The sequence below is a fragment of the Pseudorca crassidens genome, chromosome 5 (genome assembly GCF_039906515.1).
Source record: "Pseudorca crassidens isolate mPseCra1 chromosome 5, mPseCra1.hap1, whole genome shotgun sequence".
Lineage (NCBI taxonomy): Eukaryota > Metazoa > Chordata > Mammalia > Artiodactyla > Delphinidae > Pseudorca > Pseudorca crassidens.
The window spans coordinates 78,590,411-78,609,216 of NC_090300.1; the positions used below are offsets into that span (position 1 = coordinate 78,590,411).

The 18,806-nt window shown below is 36.6% G+C and overlaps 1 protein-coding gene across 2 annotated transcripts in view; it reads left to right on the top strand.

The window, feature by feature from the left end:
• LMLN (leishmanolysin like peptidase) overlaps positions 1–18,806 on the top strand; it is a 78,130-nt gene that overhangs the window by 19,537 nt on the left and 39,787 nt on the right. Inside the window, exons 2-9 of one of the 2 annotated variants that reach the window (XM_067738617.1) lie at positions 496–593; positions 1,442–1,472; positions 2,357–2,439; positions 2,990–3,113; positions 5,486–5,664; positions 10,254–10,359; positions 13,934–14,028; positions 17,313–17,430. In XM_067738617.1, the coding sequence (XP_067594718.1) occupies positions 496–593; positions 1,442–1,472; positions 2,357–2,439; positions 2,990–3,113; positions 5,486–5,664; positions 10,254–10,359; positions 13,934–14,028; positions 17,313–17,430 (834 nt within the window). The remainder of the gene's footprint in view (positions 1–495; positions 594–1,441; positions 1,473–2,356; positions 2,440–2,989; positions 3,114–5,485; positions 5,665–10,253; positions 10,360–13,933; positions 14,029–17,312; positions 17,431–18,806) is intronic. The other variant, XM_067738618.1, reaches the window with a different exon arrangement.

The following is an 18,806-nucleotide window of genomic DNA, read 5'->3' on the forward strand; positions in this document are numbered from 1 at the left end:
GTATTGCTTTTTTTCCTTTGTCAAAGATCTGTTGAATATACTTATGTGGGCCTATTTCTGGGCTCTCTATTCTGTTCCATTGGTCTATTTGTTTCTTCTTTTGCCAGTACCACACTGTCTTGATAATGTAACTTTATAGTAAATCTTGAAGTCAGGTAGTGTCAGTCCTCCAACTTTGTTTTTTTCTTCAACATTTTGTTGGCTATTCTTGGTCTTTTGCCATCTATATAAACTTTGGAATTAGTTTGTTGATATGCACAATGTAACTTGCTGGGATTTTGATTGGGATTGCATTGAATCTATAGATGAAGTTGGGAAGAACTGACATCTTGATAATTTTGAGTCTTCCTATCCATGAGCATGAACTGTCTGTCAATTTATTTAGTTCTTGTATTTTTTCTGGGTATTACACTTGAAATTTAGTTTACTAATTTTAAGTTGGGACCTCAATTAACTAATCTATACATTTTTTTCAAATCTGTTCCTTTTTTTTAGGTCATAAATAAGGTCCATCTTAAGGCAAATCATATTATAAAGAGAGATGTTAATGAACATTTAAGAATCAAGACTGTCTACGATAAAAGTATTGAAGAGTAAGTACATCATTATTTGTCATCTTTTTTTTTTTTTTTTTTTGCAGTACGCAGGCCTCTCACTGTTGTGGCCTCTCCTGTTGCGGAGCACAGGCTCCAGACGTTTAGGCCCAGCAGCCATGGCTCACGGGCCCAGCCGCTCCGCGGCATGTGGGATCCTCCCGGACCGGGGCACGAACCCGTGTCCCCTGCATTGGCAGGCGGACTCCCAACCACTGCGCCACCAGGGAAGCCCCTGTCATCTTTTTTTATTAAGAATCAAACTATTGAAAATATTTTCATCTGTTACCTGGAGTTCTATAAATGGAAGTAGATGCTAGTGTACCCTCAAAATGGAATTAAGCTAAATATGCTTTTTAGTTTAGAAAGATGAAGGCCATGGGATATGATTTAAATCTATACATCATGAATAATTTAAGCACACCAGTGTATGTCTACTTATGTGGTCAATAACAGACCTGGAAGGCACTTAAGTACTTGGAGGAACAATAAGACAAAATACTAATACAATAGTAAGAACATTTACAAAATTATTAACCAGAGAGATGATATAGCCTAATTTTTAATTTAGAGTAAGAGGGCGTCCAGAAAAGAGATAAATTATGAATCTGTAGTAGTTTATGAAGAGCTATTGGGAGTAGGTGATGTCTTTCCCTATCTTTAACTTCCCAAATGAATGAAACAGTATGTGATCAACTCTTAAATGCTCATTGAGATTTAGAGGGACTGATATGGCATGCTTCCACAAAACATTCCTTGGGACTCCTGCCAGTTGTATTCTGAACAAAAATGAGATAGTGGTTTGCCCTCAGCATGGCAATCTTTATGTTTTATGTCATCATTTTCAGGTTGCTCCCTGAGAAAAGACACCTTGTAAAGGTATGTAATAAATACTCATAGCTTGAATTGGACACTTAAAATGGTGCATTTTATTGTATGTAAATTTTACTTCAGTAATGAAAAACATACACATAACTATTCTGTGAATGACTGAATAAAAGGTGTTGGTAGTGAATGTATTTCTATTATCACCAAGGTGTTTTTATGATGCACTCACCAAAACTTTGTTCATATTTGATATTAAGTTAGTCTTCTCATTTTATAATTTGATATTAAATCATTCTCATATTTTTACTTGTCCTCTTAAGTTTTAGGGGAGCAGAGCATGCTTCAGATAGGATGAAAAAGATGATGTTTTAAAAACATTGAGAACACTATTCTCTTGGTGGAAATGCTCATTCTCATGAAGATTAATTGGCCTGATAGTATGAAATGCCAAGGTCATTTATAGAGGTGCTAGCCTCATAAGTTTTTTAACTGTTACAGAGGCACACACACACATTAAGCCACTTCATTATGGGGTCACAGAAATGGGTGAGGCTAAAGTAGATCTTCTAAATATATGATTTTCTTAACATAAACTACCTTCATGTTGGAATAATCTAAATCAGTCTCAAATTTAAAGTAATATTAATAGTTGTGATTTATGTTTTATAATATTCTATTTAAATGGGGTAGGGAAGGAACTTTCTGGTGTTCTTTCCTCCAAACTAAACTAGTAAATGAGGAAATTCCTTTGCTCCTAGACTCAATCTTTCCCTAGCCCTAGTCACACAACTTTTGACTAGTACCTATATTCCAGAATTATAAGGCTTTTTCCTTCTTTCCCCTTAGTCATTAATATCCTATGCTTACTTGTTTTAAATATAGTTTATCTTTTAGCTGTAATTCTGACTGGTTTTTTTTTTCCAACTTTTATTTAGACCAAACTTTTTCCACAAGCTGTTTCTTATTTAGAGAAGACTTTTCAGGTTCGTAGACCTGCGGGCACCATATTACTTAGTAGGTATGTCACATTACACACAGGTCATTTTCTTCAGTTGTTTAGTATTTAGTACTCTGCCCACCCCATTCTGTCAGTATGGCAAATTGTGAGTTTTATACTGGAGTATTTTATTATGCTGGTTCCTGGAGACCAAACTGTAAGATATTTAAAAAGAATAAAAGAGCATCTGTTGGGTAATCATTCTTTTCCCGATTTTCCATTATGAGGTGACCCACTGGATCTTTTCCTTGGGTATAGTTGTACCCTTTTTCCCATATCCCCTTCCTTCATGTGTACAGTATTGGCTTTTTCCCATATCCCTTTTTCCCATATCCCCTTCCTTCATGTGTACAGTATTGGCTTTTGAAGTATTTGAGTGTTTGAAAACCCAGATCAGAAGAATTTGCCATGGAACCAAAATTCTTTATTAGACTACTTTTCTAACTAAAATAGTAACTATTATAAATGAAATAAACATAGCAGCTACTAGTTTTTTACAATGTTTTAACTGCTGTGAACTCATCTTTATTTTTTTTTTGTAATTAAACTTTGATGTACGAATGAACTGAAGACAATGTGCAACAAACCAATACCAATACCTTCGGAAGGAAAATGATCACCATAGATGCTGTACTGGGGAATGTGCAGAGCATACAAGATGTGGCCCCGTTATAGTGCCTGAGGAGCACCTCCAGGTATTTCACCCTGCTCTTAGCAATGTTCTTATTCTTTAGGATAAACTTATGACAGATTTTCAATCTGTGATTGTCACTAAGAAGATTTTACAGACTTAAGTTCAAAAGCTTCATTCTCTACCAAAAGTAATCACAGTTAGGTGTGCTGATTTTATTCTTTCATTGGTTTTCAAGTGAATTTAATTATTTTTTTCTTTTTTCAATTTATCTCTGAGGCTGCTGAATCGTTTCTGCTTAGGACTTTATCTTTGCCCTCCAAAACATCTTTTAGCAGCTATATACCTCAGAATTTTTAAAGGGCAATTTAACATTATCTCTTCAAATAAAAATAATGTGTATGCTTTAACCCAACCTGGAAATGTATTCCATAAAAATACTTATAACTATGTAATATATGTTCAAGGATATTCTTTGCAAAACTATAAATATGCCTATATTAATATTACTTAAGTTATGGCATAACCACATAATGGAGCACTACACAGCTGTTAAAGAATGAAGTAGAAGGACTTCCCTGGTGGTCCAGCGGGTAAGACTCTTTGCTCCCAATGCACGGGGCCCAGGTTCAATCCCTGGTTGGGGAACTAGATCCCACATGCATGCCGCAATTAAGAGTCTGCATGCCACAACTAAGATCCGGTGCAGCCAAAATAAATGAACAATATTAAAAAAAAAAAAGAACAAAATAGATCTTTATATACTGATTTGGAAAGATAGTTAAGCTTTTAAATGGAAAAAAAAGTTGTAAATCAGTATGGGTAGTTAGTCTATTTCATTTAAAAATTAAAAATTATCATCAATTATTCAGCTTTCAGTAAAGCTGAAATAAAAGCATAAAAAATAAGAAGTGTATACACACATATAAAAAATTATGAAGTAATCTGGAGGTATACATATATAAAAAATCTGGAGACACATAAAATTTTAATGGTTTTCATTGAGTTGGATTATGGAGGGCTTTTATTTGTTAACTTATACATTTTTGTAATGTTCTGATTTTTCATATTAAGCATCTATTATTTGTATCAGAAAAAATATAAAAAGTTTAAATGTGTAAACCAGAAAGCCAATTTATTTATACCTATATTTTGGAAAATATGATTATTGCTTTAGCTGCTTTTCTCTATTGAGCTGTGTTCTCTCATTACTTTTAGAAAATGAATACATTATTAAACATTGACTTTGTCAGCAAAATTAAGCATATAGTTGAAGTTTACTTTATAATTTTTTTCTCAGAGTATCTGAAGCTCACTAAAGGCTTTTGGCACTAATACAGCTAACTTACTCAGCTTCCATTTCTTTTATCAAATTTCTTGAAAGCATAGAGGGTTTGGGGAACATGTTTAAAAATTGAAACAACCTGTTAATTACATATTTATCTCTTTTCCTGAGACATTTAGAGATATTTCGTAGACATTTTAAGGCATATTTCTTTGCTTTTTTTTCTAAGGTATTTTTGTTTTTAATTCTTTTGGCTTTTTCAAATTCTGCTTTCTACTTATCTTCTTGGGGGTCCTGATTTTTTTTTTTAAATAAATGAGAGATCATGTAAAGAATGCTATTAAATCACAGCTTTTCTTAATATCAACTATTAACAGATTAAAGTAATTGAATTTTAAAATTATAAATACATGTATTAGAGAAGCAAGAGTAAACAATGTAATGAAATGAGAATTTCTGTCTTTTCTCTCTCTGCAAGCATCACCTATGCCTTAAAAAAAACACCATTTACTGATTTTCCTATTTATAATTTGGAGATTATGATTGTTTAGGAACTTTGATAGAAGAAGTTCTCTAAAAAACGTATGTTAAAAGGGCAAAGTTTGCTTAGAAAACTAGAAACAAAGGTAATATTACAAGATGACTTTAACTTTTTACCTTATATACTTTCGTATTATCTGAATTTTTAACAAGATACATGAATTACTTATAATAGGAAAATACTTCCAGTAAATAAAGTTTTTTATTAATTAGTTTTGAAGTAACTATAGATTCACGGGAAATTGCTAAAAAAAATGTGTACAAGAAGGTCCCTTGTAATTTTCACCTAGTTTCAGGGTTTAATAAAACCTTTTCTATTGCTGTCTTTTTTGTACCCTGGTTGCATGCCCTTTATAAATAGCAATTGTTTGTTTTAATTAATATTATACATTTATGATTATAGTATATAAAGTAGAAATTTTAATAAAATAAATTTAAAATTAGAGATAGGAATTGAGTAGAGAGAGGTATGGATTTTGATAAAAGCTGAAGGATAATAAATAAAAATTAAATCATACATATTTAGAGTCTGGATTCATTATAAATTAAAAGTCCTGATAGCTAACCTCATCTCTGGTCTGTTTTTCCGTTGTTGTCCCCCATGGGCATAGCAATGCAGAGTCTGCTGTGGGGGTAAGTGGCCCTGTGGAGCAGTGGGTGTGCCAGACCAAGAGGGAGTCCGGGATGCAGACTTTGTTCTTTATGTTGGTGCTCTGGCCACTGAGAGGTGCAGCCATGAAAACATCATCTCTTATGCAGCCTATTGTCAGCAGGAAGCAAAAATGGACAGGTAAACTTTCCCCTGAGACTTATTTCCCAAGATCTAAAATAAGAACTCTTAAAACATATTCTAAGTGTTGAGAGTACAAGAAGTTTGCATTTGCGAGATTACCTCCAGTAGTAAGAAATGGCATACTGCCTGGATTGGGGTGTGGTGGGGGAACCAGGTTATACAACTGCTATGCATATGGTAATATAAGTACCAATTCCAAAGGAAAAGTCTACTGTCAATAGAATTTTCTTTGAAAGTGATGACACCTCTCTAAGGAAACAATTTGAACCTTAATTTTAGCACTTCTGTGCTGAACTGTAAGATGTTCAAAATAACTGTTCATCTAATTGTCATATCATTATGTCCTTCACTTAGCTTAATTATCTCTAAAAAATTTAGAGTCCCGGAACTTCCCTGGCGGTCCAGTGGTTAAGTCTCCACACTTCCACTGCAGGAGGAGCCACTTCAGTCCTCGGTTGGACTAAGATCCCACATGTTGCTTGGCCAAAAAAAAAAAAAAAAAAGGACTCTTTTTTTTTTTTTTTTTTTTTTTTTTTGTGGTACGCGGGCCTCTCACTGTTGTGACCTCTCCTGTTGCGGAGCACAGGCTCCGGACATGCAGGCTCAGCGGCCATGGGTCACAGGCCTAGCCGCTCCCTCTTTTTTATTTAAAAAATATTTCAAAAATTTTTTCTCAGTGAAGCAGCCTTGAAATAAAGTTGTTATGCATACAGAAGATTGCCTGTTACACACCAGACAAATCAGTTAAAGGCAGTAGAAACTGGTATGTCTCAGTATAGTTTGTATGTGACGTTCTCAAATCTAGGAGAGTTAATGTGAGCACATTCAATGGTCCAGTGAATGTAAGGACCGTTGCCGAGTTCCTGAACATTCATCTACCTATCAAAATACTAGCTGACTTTAAAGAGCTGTTTCAGTTCTATTGATAGCTAATTAATTTAAGGAAAAAATGAAATTATTAGTAGGACCAAGTATCCAATACAAAGGAAACACTAATATATGCTTCAGAATTATACTGTCAATACTGAAGGTGGTAAGGAGGTCAAAATCAGCATCATGGATTATGAAAGCAGTCTGTTAGCATGTTACTATATAATTATTGATCCATGAAATAAACTCAAAAATCTTTAGCTTCTGAATGTTGAGAATGCATCGAGTCAAATATTTATTACTGAAGAAGGAAGTGCTATATGGTTTTGAAGATGTATATGTACTGTTGTTTAGTAAAAAGGATATATGTATTTAATAGATTGTTCCTTTTTTCCTGAGACGCTGTCATTAAATTTATGAAATTTTATAATTACTGGTGTCTCAATATCAAGGAAATATGGTATTTGAAGTGCTAAATGAATGACAAGTTACTTGATAAAATGAGATACTTCTTAAAGTAGGTGTCTTTGAGAAATATACCTTCATAATAGCAGTGCTGCAGAATCATGGCTCTTTATCTTAATTTGACCTAAACCATATGGATTGTGCACACACACAATCTCATTTTTAATATACTGTTGAGTGTCAGAAGAACATTGCAAAACAGTGTACATAATACGATTTCATACTTGTTTTAAAAATCTGTGTATGGGGCTTCCCTGGTGGCGCAGTGGTTGTGAGTCCGCCTGCCGATGCAGGGGACACGGGTTCGTGCCCCGGTCCGGGAGGATCCCACATGCCGCGGAGCAGCTGGGCCCGTGAGCCATGGCAGCTGAGCCTGCGCGTCCTGAGCCTGTGCTCTGCAACGGGAGAGGCCACATCAGTGAGAGGCCCGCGTACCGCAAAAAACAAACAAAAAAAACAAACAAAAATTCTGTGTATGGACTTGAATGTGCTAAGGTAAAAGTCAAAAATAATTAGGATTACCCACTATCCCAATTTTCTCGGGAGTACCCTTGGTTTAGCCCTGAAAGTCCCATATCTCGGGAAATCCCTCAGTCCTAGGCAAACCAGGATGGCTGGTCACTCTAAAAAATAAAGCACCCCAATTGTTGATAGCAGTTACCTGTGATAGTGGAATTTAGTGGTGGTAGTTTGTAAAATAGGGAATTTTTACCTTTTTCTTCATACATTTCTATATGTTTGGATATATAGCTTTTTCCAATGAGCTTTAATTACTTTTTTAAACAAAAGACATGTTAAAGTGAACCTTATGTATTAGGAACAGAATGGCTTCCCTGGGGAAGTAGGGAGAGGGATATAAAATCCCATGCTGAGATGGGTCTGGATTAGTTCAGCTCCTTTCAGCATCTGATAATACTGAAGGTACTTAAAGTATCTAATTGTCTTTTGGGGAGAGAATCCAACATAGGAGTTATCACACAGATGAGAATCCCATAGCCCAGAGATGCATCTCACTTTCTTTTCACTGCTATTATATTTCTTTAAGGCACTTGAACATTTGGTTCACTTTAGGTGTGAATGACTAGCTGAAAGAATAAATGTTCCTCGTGTCAGTGAATCTGAAGCTACTCATGTATGTATTCTCATACATGGGGAAAATTTTGGTTGCTTATGAGGAGAATGTTGATGTTAGAAGAGCAATATCTTAAGTTGTTCTTTTTGAATCTTTTTAGTAGTAGTGAAACTTTCCTTCAAAACTGCTATATTGCATTAATTCATTCCATAAATATTTGAGTGCTTAATATGTTGCCAGCAGACTAGGTGAACAAAATAGACACGTGTACCTGTCTCATGGAACTTACAAATTACAGAGGGAGTCAGATGTTAGTTAAATACTGATACAAATAGACATGTGACTTCAAATATGATAAATACTTTGTAGAAAAAGACAGGGTGTTGCACCATAAAAGAGAACAAAAGGGGGAAACATAATTTAGATCAACTGGGCAAAAAAGGCCTCTTTGAAAAAGTGAAACTTTAGATATAACCTGAAAATCGATAGGCTTCAGCCAAATAAAGAGCTGGAGAAAGAGCTTATGTTAGGAAAATGCTGTGTCTACCTGTTGCTCTTAGAAGCCACTCCAGTGGAAACTGTGCTTGAGGATGAGAGCTTTAGGGGATGCGTTGGAGGGAGAAGTAGACAGGGCTGTTTCATTCTAAATGCAGTAGGGGGCTTCCCTGGTGGCTCAGTGGTTGTGAGTCCGCCTGCCGATGCAGGGGACGCGGGTTCGTGCCCCGGTCCGGGAAGATCCCACATGCCGCGGAGCGGCTGGGCCCATGAGCCATGGCCACTGAGCCTGCGCGTCCGGAGCCTGTGCTCCGCGGCGGGAGAGGCCACAGTGGTGAGAGGCCCACGTACCGTGGAAAAAATAAAAAAAATAATAAATGCAGTAGGAAGTTCCTGACAGGGTTTAAGCCTGATAGTGACGTTTATTTTATATCTTAGAGGTCACCGTGACAATATTTTGGTGAGTGAATTATACTCATACTTTTCTAAGTGCAAGTATGTTGTTTTCAAGTATGAAGAAAGTGCACTGTATGTTTTTTTAACTAAATAAGGCAAATGTTACTCTGTAAATAGGCCATCACCATTTGGGGAGGTTTGTGGTATTTCTATGGTAAAATGTTGAGGTAGTGTTGGGAGAAATACCTTGGGGTTCCTTACTGTTTGTCACAGCTTTTGAAAGGCAGGTGGGTGCGTGGTGAAACTGATTGAATTACTGTGGGTCCTCGTGAGCTCTTGGACTCTCAAGTTCTAGGCTCAGAAAGAGATATAGAATTCTGTAGATTCTAGAAGGTATAGAATACTGTATGAAAGAAGATAATAGGAAGATAAAAAACTTTATGTTGGGCTTCCCTGGTGGCAGTGGTTAAGAATCCACCTGCCAATGCAGGGGACATGGGTTCGAGCCCTGGTCCGGGAAGATCCCACATGCCGCAGAGCGACTAAACCCATGCGCCACAACTACTGAGCCTGCGCTCTAGAGCCCACGAGCCACAACTACTGAAGCCCGCGTGCCTAGAGCCCGTGCTCTGCAACAAGAGAAGCCACCGCAGTGAGAAGCCTGCGCACCGCAGCGAAGAGTAACCCCCGCTCACGACACTAGAAGAAAGCCCATGTGCAGCAACAAAGACCCAACACAGCCAAAAATAAATAAATTTAAAAAAAAATTATGTTAATGAAGGCATTATTGGGACAGGAGAAAGGGAATAGTGAAATGGAAATCAGAAGGTTCAGCAACTTGCAGCAACCTGAATGATTTGCTTATTGTCCTCTTTTGTACCTACTTTGCCTCTCTACCTACTTGTCTGTCCCTGTGCCTATATATATAGTGAAATGCTGAAGTCAGAAATGAATTTTGCAAGAAAAATAGTGTTATAATTAAAATTTTTTAGTTCATTCCCTTTTTTGGTACATATTGACATACTTTACAAATTCACACTGAAGTATAATTAACTGACTCTATCCTCTTGAGGGAACAGCTGCTGATTAGCAATGTCATAGGAGAACACAGGTATATGTCTGGAAAGTAAAAGACAGTGAAAGTTAGATGTTATGTTGTAAAATGACATTTGATATTTCACAAAGATTTTTCTGACCTTGATCAGTTTTTGATAGAAAAATATAGGTTAATAAGTATAATACATATTGTCCTGGAATATAATTAAAAATTTAATGTCTGTTTTAACAGGCCAATTGCAGGATATGCTAACCTGTGTCCAAATATGATCTCTACCCAGCCTCAGGAGTTTGTTGGGATGCTGTCTACAGTGAAACATGAGATTATTCATGCCCTGGTAAATTTTGCTGTTAACTATTGTTCTCTCCTTCATGCCTTGATTTTCTGATTATACTCTCATTTTGATGTATATGTTAAAATTTAAGATTTTGTGGCTTCTTAGATCGTGTTCAGTAAAACCTAGTTGAATAGACCTCTGCCAGTAGACAGTTTTTAATGATGAGGATAGCAGCTCGGTTGACTTATACTACCTAAAATAATGAAACAAGTAAATCCATTGGGCAAATAGGAGTTTTGAAAAAATGATTAAACTTCTTAAGAAGAAACTTAGTAATTAAAAAAAATTCACTTTCATCTAAAATGATAGCTGATATGTTAATTATAGATCTTTCTTATCTCTTACAGAGATCTCATTTCTAAAAGTGTTCTTGGTCTATTTAGACTTTCTGAATTTTATATATATTAACTGATTCAGAACTTTGCTTTTCCCCAATTGGTCCAAAGTAGTAAACTTTTACAGTATGTCTGGGGAATTAAATAAAGTTGCCTAAAACCTAGGAAATGTCCTCCTGATGTCATTCATGTGTTTAGAAAATAGATGGGAGTAAAATGCAGTGATTAAGAGAGAGAATGGGACTTCCCTGGTGGTGCAGTGGTTAAGAATCTGCCTGCCAGTGCAGGGGGCACAGGTTCAATCCCTGGTCTGGGAAGATCCCACATGCCACGGAGCAACTAAGCCTGTGCACCACAACTACTGAGCCTGTGCCCTAGAGCCCGCGAGCCACAACTATTGAGCCCACATGCCACAACTACTGAAGCCCACGTGCCTAGAGCAGGTGCTCCACAACAAGATAAGCCACCGCAATGAGAAGCCTGCACACCCCAACGAAGAGTAGCCCCCGCTCACCGCAACTAGAGAAAGCCCTCATGCAGCAACGAAGACCCAACGCAGCCAAAAATAAATAAATAAATTTATAAAAAACAAAATTTTTTTTAAAATGGTAGCACCCACTATAGAGTACATTATTTAAAAAAAGAGAGAGGGAGAGAATGGATCACGCAGATCTAGGTGTGAATCTCCTTAGCTTTACTGCTAAAAATCTTTGGGATCTATTACAAATTATTTAGCCTTTGTAAGCCTCTGTTTCATCTATAAAATGAATATAGTAGTACATACTACAATGGATTTTTTTCTTGAAGATTAAATAAGACGAAACATAAATGGCTTAGCACCATGCTCTACATAGTAAGGTATAATAAAATTAGTGACTATCATTTATTAGTCTTATTTCATGAGCTATTATGTATGACCTCAGTCTTTAAATCAGCAAATACCTTGGATAATTCAGTGAAACTCTAGTGTATCCAGATAGCACTTCTGGTCTTCAAGTAAGGAGATTCTAAAATGAATCATCTCTTTTCCTTTTATTAAAAAAGTAAGTTAAACCTGCTATTGTGATGAAAGATAAGCATCATTCTAAGTAACATTTTAAGCTTTAAGCTCCAAAAACAATAGATACTTGATGTTGAGAGAACCAGAAAAAAACAGCAGGTTTTAAGTCTAGTATATAAGTGAACATGAATGCAGAGGTCCCAGATATGAGGTAAATTAGGTTATGAACAGGCAGGTCACAAAAGAAAAGGTCCAATTGGCCAAGAAGTATATGAGAACATACTCAGATTTACTTTAGCAATCAGGGAATCTCAAATTAAAGTCAGACACCATTGAATATAAAAACATGTGTGAGAGTTACTATGTACATTGACTTTAAGGTAGTGATTACCCCTGGGAAAAGTGGGAAGAGAAAGGGTGAAGGTAATGGGCCTTCAACGGTATTTATTCTGCAGTGTTTTATTTCTTAAAAAAAAGTCTGAAGAAGACCTGGCAAAACGAATATCTTAAATCCTCTTAAGGAGTATACCTAAGTTTCTATTAGATTGTTAAACTTTTTTGTGTATTTGAATTATTTAAAAAATTGTAAAAACCTAGGAAATTTAAAATATTAGTTTGTCTCAAAAACCATCCTGGAGGATGCTAAGAATTAAATGTTTAACAAATACACTTATTCCCTATAAAGTTATATATTGCTCTAGCTATCAAATACAGTCATTCCTGGTTCTTTCAATACGAGATAAGCCTTCTGAAATGTGAGTGCTTAGAAAAATTTTCAAATTGATATTGTGGAAAAAAATGTGTATTTAGAATATTATGAAAGATGAGGCACAGCATACTATTTTAAGCTTTATATAACTTCAGTGAATTGTATATTAAAAACTGTTTAGATTTTCTTACCTGACTCCATTAAATGTTCTTTGCATCTTCAGAGATTAAAAAAGAAGAAATGTAGGAATAAAAGAATACTCTGGATTCCATTAATCATTTTGGCAAGCCTTGAATGACACAGGCCACAGTTATGTAAGCAAAGACATTTGCCAAAGAAATAGATTAATTAAGTGATCATTTGTGATTGTTAGTTATTTGGATATAAACTATAGCATAGTCTCAGTGTATAAAACATGCTTAAGGGCTTCCCTGGTGGCACAGTGGTTGAGAGTCCGCCTGCCGATGCAGGGGACACGGGTTCGTGCCCCATCCGGGAAGATCCCACATGCCGCGGAGCTGCTGGGCCCCTGAGCCATGGCCGCTGAGCCTGCGCATCCGGAGCCTGTGCTCAGCAGCGGGAGAGGCCACGACAGTGAGAGGCCCGTATACCGCAAAAAAAAAAAAGAAAGAAAAAAAAAAACCATACTTAAATTAGTAGTTACAAAAGCACTTTGTTTTAGTTATTAGGTTAGGAAAGAAAGTAAGAAAAGAAATCTCACTAATGAAATAGGAGATATCAAATGTCAATAATTTTTTTTTTTTGCCCATTTTCTCATCTTATTTGGGAGAGGGGATAGAGAATGGGAATTTGAATACCTTTATGTGAAGTAGCTACTATCTTATTAAAATTGAAGACTTCTTTAAAATACTGTCTAAAAATGTGATTATAAACACACAAATTCACATTGTAAAAAACTTTTAGAAATACAGATGATTTTACACATTACTCTACCACCAAAAGAACCACAGCTAACATTTCGATATATGTTTCCAATCTTTTTTCCGAAGTATACACCCCCGCACATAAACACACATTTATAGTCTTTTTTATTTTAGATATAGATATATATTAAATATGGACTTTGGTATCAAAGACTTTGAATTTTTATGAGTGATCTTACTAGCACACCCCCCTGCTCTAAACTGTATTGTTAATTGTTGTTAATAGTAACATTTCCCTGGTTGCAATTGTAGAGTTTGTTAGTAAGTTCATGTGAAGAGGACCAACTATTATAAACACGTCTTTAAACAAATAAATGCATTGTCTATACCAACCAAAGAATGTCTTTGTTACTATTACTTTTGGTTTCCTCACTTAGAATTATCTCAAGTAATTGAAATTTAAAATTCATAATATGAAACACTTAATTTCAGTCCAATTCCAGTATATGGCAAGTTCCTGTAGAAATATTGGCCTGACACTTTTATGTGGTTGTATCAGTGTTCTCTTTTGATAGTGGCATGTTGTGATATCTATAGTCAGATTTGATATTTTTCACTGTAAGACATTTTGAACTTTTTCTTACAGGGTTTCTCTGCTGGGCTATTTGCATTCTACCATGATAAAGATGGAAATCCTCTAACTTCAAGATTTGCAGATGGTCTCCCACCTTTTAACTATAGGTATTTGGTTTTTTTTGTTCTTGTTCTTCTCTTTTAGGAGAGTGCTAAGACTAGCAGCTGAGAATCATAGCATGTTAAGTTCCATAAATAATAGTGGCTTTATGGCTAGCCTAAGAAGATTGTATGTCCTATCTTATTAAAACAAGATAGGATATAAGGGTGGGATGAATCGGGAGATTAGGATTGACATGTATACACTACCATGTGTAAAATAGCTAGCTAGTGGGAACCTGCTGTATAGCACAGGGAGGTCAGCTTAGTGCTCTGTGATGACCTAGATGGATGGGATGGGGGTGCAGGGTGGGAGGGAGGTCCAAGAGGGATGGGATATATGTATACACATAGCTGATTCACTTCATTGTACAGCAGAAACTAATACAACATTATAAAACAATTATACTCCAATAAAAAAAAAGAGTTCATTTAGCTTCACCTTTTCATTTTACAGATGAAACAATTGAGATGGAGAAAACTTAAGTGATTTATCCAAAGAGCCAGGACTCTTTGCCAGGCAGAGCTCTTTTCCACCACTCTGTAGCTTGTATTACTTTATAGGAGAGTCAGGCCATGGGAAAATATGGGTTGGTTATAGTTTGGTTTTTTAATAATTATTGCCGGTACATGGCAATATTTACATGTTAACTGGTATTTTATTTAGCTCATCATATTAACAGTGACCTAGAGGTTCAGGGCCTAAAAGAAATAATACCAAGAATTACTAAAAAAAAATTATCAAGAATTTTATATAGAATATCAGTCACAGAACTATAACCATTTGCATGCATTTATATAAAAAATGAATCTCTAAATTAAGAGCACATGTCCACAAAAAGACATGAAAATGAATGTTCATGGCAGTTTTGTTATTAATAAACAAAAAATGGAAACCACCCAAAGGTCCATCAATAGAAGAATGGATAAATAAATCGTGATATATTCCTATAACCAAAAACTACAAGGCACTAAAAAGAACACATTATTGCTGCATGCAGTAAAGTGCATGAATATCACAGTTACAAGTTTCAATAAAAGAAGTCGTAGTCCAGGGACTTCCCTGGTGGCGCGGTGGTTAAGAATCCACCTGCATGGGCTTCCCTGGTGGCGCAGTGGTTGAGAGTCCGCCTGCCGATGCAGGGGACACGGGTTCGTGCCCCAGTACGGGAAGATCCCACATGCCGCGGAGCGGCTAGACCCGTGAGCCATGGCCGCTGAGCCTGCGCGTCCGGAGCCTGTGCTCCGCAGCGGGAGAGGCCACAACAGTGAAAGGCCCGCGTACCGCAAAAAAAAAAAAAAAAAAGAATCCACCTGCTAATGCAGGGGACACAGGTTCGATCCCTGGTCTGGGAAGATCCCTCATGCTGCAGAGCAACTAAGCCAGTGTGCCACAACTACTGAGCCTGTGCTCTAAAGCCCGTGAGCCACAACTACTGAGCCCGTGTGCCACAACTACTGAAGCCCACGCACCTAGAGCCCATGCTCCACAACAAGAGAAGCCACCACAGTGAGAAGCCTGCGCACCGCAATGACGAGTAGCCCCCATTCGTAGCAACTGGAGAAAGCCCGTGCACAGCAACAAAGACCCAACGCAGCCAAAAAAAAAAAAAAAGTCATAGTTCAGTTGTATGGAGTTTAAAAACAGTCAACGGTAAAAGACAGATTAGTAGTTTTACTTGAAGCCGCAGGCTATTAAATGCCATACAAGTTGAACAGATTGAGAGGGGGCATAAAGAAACCTTCTCGGGGTGCTGACACTGTTTCATCTCTTTATCAGAGTAGTGGTATATGGATGTAGAATACAAAATTAATTCTCACACAAAGATCTCCATTTAGGTAGCTAGAAGTAAATATTAAAACAGATAGTACTTTATTCATCATAGTATTTTTTTAGAGTACATGTGAAGAAACAACTCTAATGTAGAAATACATGTTTTACTTCCTAGATTGTGTTCGTTTGGTGGTATGGGAGAAGTCTGGTCTTTCCTAAGAATTGTGGTCTTTATGGGAAACACATAAATAGTGAGATAGGCAACATCTACACAGTGATGTAGGTAAGGAGGAGAGAGATTACTACACACAAGAACCATTGTTAAGCTGATAATTTGCAGTGCTTTCTTACATTCGGGATATTCCTCAAAAGCAGGAAATCTTACAGTATAAATGGACATAATATAATAATATGAAATTCAGGTGTTAGACATAGAAAGAGTCAGATTTGGCCCTAACCTATTTATTTGGAGAAACCATTAATCTTGAAATGTGAATGATGAAGAGGATATTGGAGTTATTAATGAGGTAAAAACTGATTATTTTCTTGTTGGCTTTGTTCACTATTTATGTTTAAACATTGCCTTGCCACAGAAAAAGGAAAGGAATTAATAATCTTTCTAAGGCATGGGCATAAAAGGCATTTAATCCTTTTACGTTCAACCTATTTGTATCCTTGACTCTGAACCATGTCTCTTGTAGACATAGTTGGATCATGTTTTTTTTTTAATGCATTCTGCCAGTCAACCCCCTTCTGTTCCCTCTGGCTGCCAGATTGCTGATTTTCACCATGATTGTGGGCTGTTGGTTTTCAAAGCTGCCACAAAGCTGGAGAGAGGGCATGGGAAAACGCCACAAAGCTTGCTATTCTTACTGAGATTCATCCATTTTTCTTAAAGAAGTGCTTCCTGGATTACTACAAGCCTTTGGTTAATTTCCAGAGTTCTGAAAAAGTTCATTTGGCCAATTTTGATACTTTCCCCATTGCTTTCACAAAGTTCAGGGGTCCTTACTCTGCCGTTTTTACTGACATTTGTCTGGAATTTATTTCTGTATATGGAGTAAAATAGGGATTTAACTTTGTTTTTCCTAGTAGGATAAGCAGTTTTACAGCACAGTTATTAAGTAAATTATGCTTTCCCACTAAATTAAAATGTCACCTTTTGTTAAGTTTTGTTATGTGCAGTACTAGGATATGTCTCTAGACATGCTTTTGTTTTATCCAGTAAATTTGTTAAGAGGAAGTAATTCATTGTCATCTTAGCCAAAAATTAGCTATTTGAATTTGAGCAAGTTACTTCATCTCTCTAAGCTTCTGTCTCTTTACCTGCAAAATAGTGATGATAATCTCATAAAGTTATTGAAAAGATTAAATTAGAAAATGCTATCAAGTCTTTGCTTGCACTTGGTGTATAGTAAGCTCAAATATTTTAATTTCATATTGATATTCATAAACACTTTTACACTTAAAGTGGTGGTGAATTTGCAAAAAGGACTGTCTTTTTATTCTTTAATTGCAGTCTTGGATTATATCAATGGAGTGATAAAGTAGTTCGAAAAGTGGAGAGATTGTGGGATATTCGAGATAATAAGAGAGTTCCTCACACTGTGTATCTTCTAGTAACACCTCGTGTTGTTGTGAGTATCACTGAACTTCATGTCTCATGAGCCATCTGCTCTTTTCGTTCATTATAGTCCCTTCTTTACTAATCATTATTGTTTAAGATCTAATGATTAAATTTCAAAGCCTGTAGTAGGAAACATAATATAAAGGCAGTACAGTAAAGCTACAGGCCAAGCACAATCTGAGGAAACAGAAATTTGGCGATGACTCTTATGGCTGCATTCTACCCACTGCTTTAAGTTGTGATACCAGTGGTCTGTTGTGATACCTCTTAGGATCCCTGGTACTATATGCATAATTGCTGGTCGTTTCATTTGGAGTCTGTTTTAGTCAGGGTTCTCCAGAAAAACAGAACCAACAGGATGTGTTGAGAGAGAAAAAGATAAAGAGATTTATTTTAAGTAATTGGCTGGTCCAAAATCTGATGAGGTGGGCTGGCAACCTGAAGACTCAGGGAACAGTTGTAGTTTGAGTCCAGAAGAAGTCGGCTGGCAAAATTCCTTCTTGCTCAGGGGTAAAGTCAGCCTTTGTTCTATGAAGGCCTTCAACTGAGTGGCCCATTTATGTTACAGAGTGATCGGCTTTACTTAAAGCCCACTAATTTAAATGTTAATCTCATCCAAAAACACCTTCACAGAAACATTCAGAATAATGTTTGATCAGCTATCTGTGGCCCAGCCAAGTTGACACATAAAATTAATCATCACACCCTCTTGTTTAATGACAGAAACCTATTCTCCCTTCTCCCCCTTCCTTGACTACACACAGCTCCTTCTGACCTCTGAACTTTTGCACTGCTCTTGGGATATTTCCCATCCCTGGAAATCTCTAACTGAAGGACAGACAAAACCAAATGAACAAAATTGTTTTCTAATGAACAACTTATTTTTCTTACAAAAACTATATCCATAATAAGAGCAGTTTATACCTGCATTAAAATCATTGTTGACACAACAGTTACAAATGGCAATCATACCAGTCTATAACTTTTTTGAAATATATGACTTAAAGCCAAAATCTTCAAATAGAGGAAAAAATATTAAGAGAAATAGTAGTTCAATAGCAAAGAAAAGTGTGACAGTATCAAAATATTTAATTATATTAAAAACTATATTTTTAGGGCTTCCCTGGTGGCGCAGTGGTTGAGAGTCCGCCTGCCGATGCAGGGGACACGGGTTCGTGCCCCGGTCTGGGAAGATCCCACATGCCGTGGAGCGGCTGGGCCCGTGAGCCCTGGCCGCTGAGCCTGCGTGTCCGGAGCCTATGCTCTGCAACAGGAGAGGCCACAACAGTGAGAGGCCCGCGTACCGCAAAAAACAAAAACAAACAAAAAAAAACTATATTTTTAGAAGACATTCTCTCTTCTCACCAAAGTAATTCTTTAAAGACT